Source organism: Pseudoliparis swirei, chromosome 22 (genome assembly GCF_029220125.1).
Source record: "Pseudoliparis swirei isolate HS2019 ecotype Mariana Trench chromosome 22, NWPU_hadal_v1, whole genome shotgun sequence".
Classification (NCBI taxonomy): domain Eukaryota; kingdom Metazoa; phylum Chordata; class Actinopteri; order Perciformes; family Liparidae; genus Pseudoliparis; species Pseudoliparis swirei.
Window position 1 is genome coordinate 22,135,042 of NC_079409.1, and position 10,292 is coordinate 22,145,333.

The 10,292-nt window shown below is 47.9% G+C and overlaps 1 protein-coding gene across 1 annotated transcript; it reads right to left on the reverse strand.

The window, feature by feature from the left end:
* Positions 1 to 5,308: 5,308 nt before the first annotated feature.
* Positions 5,309 to 8,176, reverse strand: LOC130213302 (uncharacterized). Its single transcript, XM_056444792.1, has 2 exons — positions 7,556 to 8,176; positions 5,309 to 6,346 (listed from the first exon to the last, which is right to left on the reverse strand). Exon 2 carries the CDS (start codon positions 6,341 to 6,343, stop codon positions 5,309 to 5,311), a length of 1,035 nt encoding a protein of 344 aa, XP_056300767.1. The 5' UTR covers positions 6,344 to 6,346; positions 7,556 to 8,176.
* Between the last annotated feature and the right edge of the window lie 2,116 nt (positions 8,177 to 10,292).

Consider the following 10,292-nt stretch of genomic DNA (forward strand, 5'->3'; position numbering starts at 1 on the left):
TTCTTCAAGCTGGGACTGAAGAAGCTCTCGCTGGTCTGCCGCTCCTTTACTGGTCCTGCAGATTCTGCTGGAGTCTCTCTGTGGAGAGAGGAGGACACTTGGTTGAAGATAGCTCGCTCTAGAGTTCTGGAGAGAAAGGGAAGAAGAGAGAAAGGTCTGTTGTCGTTGACTTCAGACGGGTTGAGGGTGGTTCCCTTCAGGAGACGGTTTACTCTCGCCTCCTTCAGAGGGTTAGGAAAACGACCGGTTGAGAAGCAGCTGTTGATAAGATGGGTGAAAACGGTTAGAAGGTCAGAAGCAACAGCCTGGAGAATGTGAGATGGGATGGGGTCAAGAGGTCAGGTGGTCGGGCACCGTAGGTTACTAAGGTAATAACCTGATCAGGAGACAGGGAGCTGAAATAGGAAAGATAGGGGGATGAAGAAGAAGTTGATGGAAGTGAAGTGAGAGAAGATGGATTAGTGAAGGAGGAGCTTATGTCGTCCATCTTATTTGTAAAGGAGACGACAAAGTGGTCGCTAGAAGTGTGGAAGGAGGGGGACAGGGGAGGTCAAGGAGGTTGGAAAAGATAGAGACGAGTTTAATGGGTTAGAGAAAGAAGATTGAATTTAGTTTTTTGTCGAATGATCTTTTGGCGTCAGAGATAGAGGCAGTAAGAAGGAGAGAAGAGATCGATCGGCTAGCAGGTCGTGTGCATGGTTACATTGCAGCAGCGTTCAAATAGTGAACAAAAGGCTTCCAGGTCTCTTCAAAAGGATTCACTGGAATCTCTGAGTCCAAATCGGATCTTTAAAAGTTTTATATGATTTAGGATCTTTAAACCAACTGTTATGTGTCGGCGGAGAACGTGTTTCCACTTCAAAAGTACGAGGTGTCTAGCTAACGGTGTCGTGAAGGCCAGGAGGCGCCGCCTGCCGATGGCAGGTTGTGTGGTTGTGTGAGTCACGTGAAACCGAAAAGCCATAAAAGCTCAAGCGGTAAACTCAGGAGTAAACGCAGCATAAGGCGCCTCAGGAGTAAACGCAGCATAAGGCGCTGAGAGGATTCAAACTTTTATTTCTTTTTGTTTTGTTTTGTTTTGTTTTTTTATTTTACTTTATGATTTTGTATTGATTTTTGCAAACACAGGAATGAAGAATACCACTTCCAAGAAGTTGGGGTATACAGAACGGTGTATACAGAACATTCAGTCGTTTGGAAAAATACAGATACAAAGTCATGAAGGAGGGATGGGATGGGGGGGGGGGGGGGCTTTAATCAGTGTTGTCACGGATGCCAATATATAGGAGACAACCATTTCAGTTTCTTCGAGCATTATTGAGTATTTCGGCACAACACACATAGAGAACCAAAGCGCACAGAGAAACAAAGCGCACTCAGACAAGATCAACTTGTTAGCTACAGAAGACATGTATCAACAAACAACAGTCATTGGAGAAATGCAGCCTTTCGCGTAGAAACCCTGCATCATCCATCATGAGAGCGTTACCACCAGTGACGACGCGCAGAAGACCCACGCACGGAGAACTGAGCCACTGGAGAAAGCCCTTTGCGGGGCTAAAGGTCTCGGTCAGAGCTACGACCGAGACGATGGATAAGATCAAGTTTTATAAAACCCTTAAACATCAAGATCGACTTGATAAATACGGAGGTTTCCGTTGATCAAGAAAAGTAATACTGGAGGTATGCAGCTGCCCAAATCATTTGAGCAGAACCCCTGCATAATCAACCAGAAGGTTGTTACCATCAAAGAGTGGGCTGAATTGATCCATGCGTGGACGTGGACAACTCAGCCACTCAACAAGCCCTTTGCGGGGCAACAGGCTCGGCCAGGGATCTGACCGAGATTATGGATAACAACGAGATCAAGTTTGATGAAACCCTGAAGATCGATCCGCAGGAAAAGGTGGAAAACACCAAGATTCGTTTTATAAATACGGAGGATTCCGTTGATCAAGAAAAACATTTAATCTGAGATATGCAGCTTTTCGCGTAGAAACCCTGCATCATCCATTATAGGAACGTTACAACCAGTGAAGACGCTCAGAAGACCCACGCATGGAGAACAGAGCCGCTGGAGAAAGCCCTTTGCGGGGCTAAAGGTCTCGGTCAGAGCTACGACCGAGATGGTGGCTAACAACAAGATCAAGTTTGAGAACACTTTGAATCTCGAGCGGTTGGAGGGGGAGGGGGGGCCTCCAAAAGAAAAATGGCACTGGTAATGGTACTCCTGGTTTACCTGGGATGGGGTTCGATACCCCAGTAAGTGTGTCCGGCCGCTCACTGTTGAGAATGAGAAACTGAGATGAGAACTGAAGAACACCAAACGAGACTTCTATCAACAGAAAACCGAGAAGATCTATTTATTTAATTTATTATTTGTTTCATCATTTAATTCATTTGTTATATTCATTTATTTTCTCCTCCGTGAATCGCCACCTTAACGTGGTGGAGGAGTTTGAGAGGCTCAGTGATCCCGGGAGCTATGTTGTCTGGGGCATTAGCCCCAAGGCAAACAGGTCTCGGGTGAGAGTCCAGACTAAGAGCGGTTCAAAAACCCTGATGAGTAGCAGCACATGGTCGGAGCACCCTCCCGGAGCCAGACCCAGGAGGGGAGCTCGTCGGCGAGCGTCTGGTGGCCGGGCCTTCGCCTATGGGGCCCGGTCGGGCTCAGCCCGAAGAAACAACATGGAGCAGCAACCCTGTGTTCCCACCACCCGCAGGGACAATCATCGGGGTCGGGTGCTATGTAGACCGGGCGGCAGGCTGGGCGGGGGGCCTGGGCGAGCCGATCGCCGGTGGCATAGACGAGCTCTATGGACGTGGAACGTCACCTCGCTAGCGGGGAAGGAGCCAGAGCTGGCGCGGGAGGTGGAGCAGTACCAACTAGATCTAGTTGGGCTCACCTTCACGCACAGCGCTGGCTCTGGAACCAAGCTCCTGGAGAAGGGTTGGACTCTCTTCTTTTCTGGAGTTGCCCAGGGTGAGAGGCGCCGGGCGGGAGTGGGGATACTCACAAGCCCCCGGCTGAGCGCTGCTGTGTTGGAGTTTGCCCCGGAGAACGAGAGGGTCGCCTCCCTGCGCCTGCGGGGAGTAAGGCTCTGACTGTGGTTTGTGCTTGTGCACCAAACCGCAGTTCAGAGTATCCGGCCTTCTTGGAGTCGGTGGGAGGGGTCCTGGAGAGGGCACCGCCTGCCGACTCCATAGTTCTCCTGGGAGACTTCAACGCTCACGTGGGCAATGACAGAGAAACCTGGCGGGGAGTGATTGGGAGGAACGGCTTGCCCGATCTGAAACCGAGCGGTGTTCTGTTATTGGACTTCTGTGCTAGCCACGGCTTGTCTATAACGAACACCATGTTCGAACATAAGGTGGCTCATAAGTGTACTTGGTACCAGAACACCTTAGGCCGGAGATCAATGATCGACTTTATAATCATATCATCTGATCTGCGGCCGTATGTCTTGGACACTCGGGTGAAGAGAGGAGCAGAGCTGTCAACTGATCACCACCTGGTGGTGAGTTGGATCAGATGGCGGGGGAGTCGGCCAGAGAGACCTGGCAAGCCCAAATGTGTAGTGCGGGTGAACTGGGAATGTCTGGTTGAGGACCCTGTCCGGGAGGTCTTCAACTCCCACCTCCGGATGAACTTCTCACACATCCAGAGGGAGGTTGGGGACATGCAATCCGAGTGGACCATGTTCAAAGCCTCTATTGTGGAAGCGGCTGACAGGAGCTGTGGTCGGAATGTCATCGGTGCCTGTCGTGGCGGCAACCCAAGAACCCGGTGGTGGACACCGGGGGTCAGGGAAGCCGTCAAACTGAAGATGGAGGCCTACCGGGCCTGGCTGGCCCGGGTGTCTCCTGCTGACAGGTACCGGCAGGCCAGAAGGGCTGCAGCTGCGGTGGTCGCGGAAGCAAAAACTCGGGCATGGGAGGAGTTCGGGGAGGCCATGGAGAAGGACTTTCGGTCGGCCTCAAAGAGGTTCTGGGAAACCGTCCGATGGCTCAGGAAGGGAAAGCAGGGTCTACCCCAGGCTGTTCTCAGCGTGGGGGGGGGGGGGGGGGGAGAGCTGCTGACCCGGACGGGGGACATCGTCGGACGGTGGAAAGAACACTTTGAGGAACTCCTAAATCCGGCCAACATGTCCCCTCTAGAGGGGGCAGTGCCTGTAGACTGGGGGGGGGGGTCGCACCAATATCCCTGGCAGAGGTCGCTGTGGTGGAATAAATGTTCCGATGCCTTGTGAGAAATCAAAAGTATTCTAAGCACGGTGGTCTTATCACACTTTATTATATAGTAACAAGTTCACAAATGATCAGAATGTGAGCCAGGTACAAACAAGTGGACAAGTGATTCAACTAGACAAATAAGTCATGGAACAAATAAGTAATCACATCAAACAAGTCATGGAAACACCCAGCTGAGTGGAGCAAAGTCTGAACCCTCCGAATGAGAAGTCTCTGACTTAATGCTGCCTTCTTGGTTGATTCTCCTCTTCTTATACACATCGCCGAGACGTACACATTCCAGAGACCATCTGTTGCCACTAAAAGGAATTGGAGATCCCTGACGACTCTGTTTATTCTGCAACCCCCCAACATTTGAGTGCCCTTTCCAGTTGGTCCATCACCATCAAGTTATCGGTTTGTGACCTTTTCACATGACCCCACACAGGATTAGATTATCCCCCATAGACAGATGGGAGAGACAGCTGTTGACACATTTTCTACTCCAACAATCCTCTCTTTTTGTCATTTTTGACAATTTAACAACTGAAAAATAGTACCAAAATGTTAAACATTCTTCGAGCATACATCCGTGGTGTAGATTCACAAAGATTTCAAAACATCACATCATCAACCTCAAGGAAGTACATACAAAATTGATTATAGTTTGCTAAATCTACTGTGTAACACATTGCTTGCTTAAACACTGTCCTCCAACTCATTATCACTATCAGAGCTGTCAAGATACTGTGGAACCCTTTTCCGGACTGGGAGTTCTACCGGTGTGGTCATGTGCTGACCTGACGCGTGAGTTGTAACTATCTTCCGGACACAAATCTTAGAAGCGGTTGTGATTACTGTGATAGTAATTATAACAAGAATGATGACTGCTATCATCCATACCAATCCCTTGAGAAGAGAAGCTCCCCATGATCCTAACCATGCCTGCATCCCTCCAAAAGGATTCCAGCCATGGTCTTTATGCAACTCCTCAATTCCTTGTTCCGTGTCTGTTATCACATCATGAACCGCAGAACTTGCATCTGAAATGTAAGTGCAACATTCAGTATTAATGACTTTACATACTCCTCCCTGTGCGGCCAGAACAAGATCTATATAGAGCCATTCTATTTTGGAGTGCCATGTGTTTGATCTCATCTATTTCTTTTTGCATGGCAGTGAGCGCTATTGACGTTTTGTTCATGTGCCTCTCTAATATTGTTGAGAGTGTTGCAATTTCCTCTTGACTCCTATAGGTGCCATATGCTGGTAATATCACGCTTAATATCCTTGAACCTAAGGAAATTGCTCGTTTCTGACGTACGTGAGATGGAGCGAGTTCCTTGGAGTCAGCTCGTCTAATCAAAGGTATAAGATAGGCGTCTCCTATTACTGGGACACAGCTATAGGCGATGTTTCCACACACTAGATAAGCTTGTTCAGGTAATGACAACTCTTTATTTTCACTAACGTATCTAACCGAATCGTTAGTGCAGTCACTTGCTCCCAAGAAATAGCCCCCAAATGCATAGAAATTAATGCAGCGGCTGACCTTGGTCAGGGGATGTACTGGAATGGGTGGTTGTAGGTTAGTGCAATTTCTATTCCTAGGTCTAATCGGAATTAGAGGTTGAGTACAATTATGTCTTGTCCAAGACATATGTGTGACTTTTAGTGTATTAGCCCAAGGTATGCTCTGTACACCTATTTCTAATCGAATAGATGCTGTGTTTGGCTGAAGAGTACACATTGAACTTATCTCCTTACTTCCTACTGTGCAATTAGTTTCAGCAAGAGTCATTTGCATTTGATATCTTAGCCCTTGTTGGACGTATCTTTTGTAATAGCTTAGTCTAAACAATGCTACTTGATTAGTACCTTCAGTTCTATTTTTATCATTAAATGTTTTCACTGCAAATTGTATAACTTTTCCTTTTTCACCATTATTTCTAACAATGTTCTCTGTGTTGGTGGAAGTGTCTATTGTCGGAGTGTAACAGTGTTCATCATTGCTCACGAATTGACGAGCTATATCAGGCCATCCCATAACGCTCCAGTCGGCTTCCGTGAAGGGAACTGGAATCAGCATAGGAGACCTGGATGAAATGGGCATATGCTGACATATCCAACAATTAGAGACATTACTTTCACCAGCAAACTCTGTCATGATAGTTAGTGCTACGTTGCCATGTTCCTGAGGTGGTGTGCGTGTTGGAAGTTTCTTCAACTCTAAACCTATTTCGCAAGCATATCTCCAATCGATTCGGGTGTAGCTGGCTGGTTTTGTGACGCAGTTGGTAGGTTGACGGCACCAGTATGGTATTTCCCAAGTATCATCGTATTCAGCACTTAACTTAACTGAACATGTGTCCTTCGTCTCACACTGAGTCCTAACGTGTTTTGTACTCAGGGCTGACCAGTAACCTGCAAATGGCCTTTTGAGCTGTAGTATGTATACTGTGCAACTTCCATCTACACATTCCTCTCTTGGACATTTGAAGGTGATTGTCCCTGGCCTCCATGTTCCCTGGTCGGGAAGCGGGGTCGGCTTGACTGAAATCAAGGGTTGTGGTTTAATTGTATCGTACAGGTGTTCAACTGGTGCTGTATTTGGCTGTGCTTTACTGACCTGCTGGTTAGCCCCTTCACACAACTCCCTCCAGTCACTCGTGCCCCTGTAGGCCGGTTCCTCCTGACACGACCTTGGTTTACTGCACCACAACGGAAACACTATGGAATCATACTCTTCATGCATCCATACAGTACAGACTCTGTCTCTCTGTACCCTCCCATCACATATTATTCGGCGAAGTTGATTCTCTACATTAACCCAAGTATCATTCTCTATCGAGGAGAGTGAACAATTGTTCGCATCACATTGTTCAGCTGGGCAGTGGAAAACTATTCTCCATTCCTGCCACTTCCTGGAGAGATGGAAAGGGCTAGTATCTTTGCCGTCTATGTTATGTGATTGCAATTTATAGATAAGGAACAAGATAATTGCTATTGTGGTTAGAAAGAGTAGTGAGTGCATGCTTTTGCTCTGGCTGCACCCATGCTTCTTAAAGGCGGGTCTTGATGCTGGAGATCTTTCTTCCATCGCTGCTGCTTCTTGGGTGGCTACACCTTCGCACATGATTTCGCCTCCTACCACACTGATTTATATATGACAGCTTTGCGGTTTGAGAAACTATGGGCTTGCTCCCCTCCTCTCTCTTCCCAGCCACATAAAATGAGTGAGGTGCTTGGTTACGTCACTGCTAAAGGTGCGCTTGTCGGTAGCTTGGCACACTACTTGATGGAGGAAGGCGCTCGCTTTTCTCACCCTTCCCCTTTAGTCCGGACCCGTAGCAGCTGCTCCTTCTCCTTCTGGGTTTGGGATGCGTTTGCAGTGGCTAGCGTGGACCCACGTTGCTTTTCCTTCCACTTTCACCGCCGTCTCTGTGGTCAGGAGTACTTGGAAGGGACCTGTGTAGCGTCTCTGCTTCCAATGCTTTCTCCTGTGATCCTTGATGAGCACCCAGTCTCCTGGTTTCAGGTGATGCTGGATCGCAGTGGCTGGTGAGGGAAGTGCAGCTTTCACCTGTGTGTGAAGTGCTGAGAGTGAGGATGAGAGATTAGCACAATATCTTAGCATGCTGTCTTCATTATGATCAGTTGTCAAAGCGTGTTTTACTGGACCCAGTCCAGTGCAAGGGGGTCTCCCGAGCACTATCTCAAAAGGGCTGAGGCCATGTTTGTTCCTGATTCGCATGCGCATGTGAAAAAGCACCAGCGGAAGTGCTTTCACCCAAGATAGGCCTGTCTCTTCACAACACTTCGCCAGTTTAGATTTAATGGTACCATTTTCTCGTTCAACCGCACCAGCTGACTGAGGATGATAAGAACAATGATGTCTGATGTTAAAACCTAAATACTGTGAGATTTCCTGCAGGGCCTGGTTAGCAAATCCAGGACCATTGTCACTACTGATGACTTGAGGTATTCCCCACCGGGGAATGATCTCTCTCAGTAGGATCTTTGCCACTGTCCCTGCGTCTTGTTTTGATGTGGGGAAAACTTCAACCCACTTGCTGAACATGCATACTATCACAAGACAGTATTTCTTTCCCTCCGATGGAGTTAACTCAATAAAATCCATCATTAAATGTTCAAAGGTTGTGTATGCAGGAGGGTGACCTTGCTGTGGTATTTTTATTGCCCCAGAGGCATTATTTGCTGCACAGATGACACATTTCCTGCAAAAATCTGCCGCAAAGGTTGAAAACCCTCTGGTGTACCAACTTGCATTTAACGCACTGCACATCCCTCCTTTGCCCACGTGGTCTTTTCCGTGAGACAATTTAGCATAACTGTGGAAGAGATCGCGTGGCAAACAAGGTTTGCTGTCTGGCCCTGTCCAAACTCCGCCCTTTAGGGTGGCACCAGAGCGTTTCCACAGGGAGCGCTCCTGGGCACTGGCGAGAGATTGAAGTGTGGGAAGATCGGCATAAGGACTGGAATCAGTCTGCGTGGAGAGCAGTTGAGTCGTGGGAAAAGGGGCGCCCGATGATGCTGCCGCTTTCGCTGTCAGATCTGCTGCTCTGTTTCCTACGGACACAGGGTCAAAAGAAGAGGTGTGAGCTTCACACTTAATCACTGAAACAGCTTTGGGTAACAAAATCGCATCCAGAAGAGCTGCAACAAGGGTGTGGTGTGCAATAGGTTTGCCTGCTGATGTTAAAAACCCCCGATGTCTCCACAGGGATCCAAAATCATGTACCACTCCAAAAGCATAACGTGAATCGGTGTAGATGTTAACCGTTTTACCTTCAGCCAACTTACAAGCTTCTGTGAGTGCAATCAACTCTGCTGCTTGTGCTGAGAGGTGTGAAGGAAGCTTTCCACAAACCAGTGTCTTGTGTGATGACACTACAGAAAATCCAACCTGCCCACTGCCTGTTGTGGGTGAGCGAGAAGCAGAGCCGTCTACAAATAGCTCAAGATCAGCGTTGGAAAGTGGTGTGTCCGTCAGATCAGGTCTCGGCGTACATGTATGTTGCAAGACTTCGACGCAGTCATGAGGCTCTCCATCCTCTGCAGCTGGAAGAAGTGTAGCAGGGTTAAGGACGTTGCAACGTTTCACCGTAATGTTAGGTAATTCCAACAATGTTGTGTGATATCTGAGCCATCTCTGAGCAGAGAGGTGAGAAGTCTTCTGAGCATGTAAGATGTGGGAAACTGCATGCGGGACCATAAGTGTGACATCAGAATAGCCCACAATGTCACGTGAGGCTAGGATAGCTTTTTCAGCTGCTGCTACTGCTCGCAAACAAAGAGGGAGACCTGCAGCGACAGGGTCAAGTTTTGAGGAGAAATAGGCCACAGGCCTGAGTTTTCCTCCATGCGGCTGACACAAAACAGATGTCATATAACAGTCTTTTTGGTCTATGAATTGAGTATAAGGTAAGTCAGGTCTTGGCAAGCCCAAAGTCGGGGCCTGCGATAAGGAAGTCTTTAAATCCTCAAATGCCTTCTCGGCTTCCTCAGTCCAAGTCAGTTTGTCACGTGCACTAAGGTTTCTACCATGGACCATGGATGAGAGGGATGCCTCTCTTTCTGAGTAATTTGGAATCCACTGTCTGCAATAAGAAGTTGTTCCCAAAAAACTCATCATTTGTTTCTTAGTGTTTGGTTTTGGTAACGATTGAATTGCTGCAATGCGTTTGGGAGAGAGGGATTTGCCCTCCTCTGTGATCACATGTCCCAGATAAGTTACCTTTTTTAGTGCAAATTGAAGCTTCTGCAGACTGGCTTTGTGTCCATTATCTGCCAAATGTTTAAGTAGCGCTACTGTATCAATTTTACAAGCTTCTTCTGATGTGCTGCAAATCATCATGTCATCAACATAATTCAAAAGGGCCGACCCCGCGGGGAGTTGCAAATTTTGAAGATTTTCGCTTAGCGCTCTGTGGAACACGCCTGGGCTTTCATGATACCCCATAGGACATCTGGTCCAGGTGTATCCACGTCCATTAAACGAGAAGCCAAACCAGTGTTGACTTTCTGGGTGAACCGGGACA

Bases quoted from the DNA above. Each gene is read 5' to 3' on its own strand.
- LOC130213302 (XM_056444792.1), bottom strand. From the start codon at position 6,343: ATGCCCATTTCATCCAGGTCTCCTATGCTGATTCCAGTTCCCTTCACG.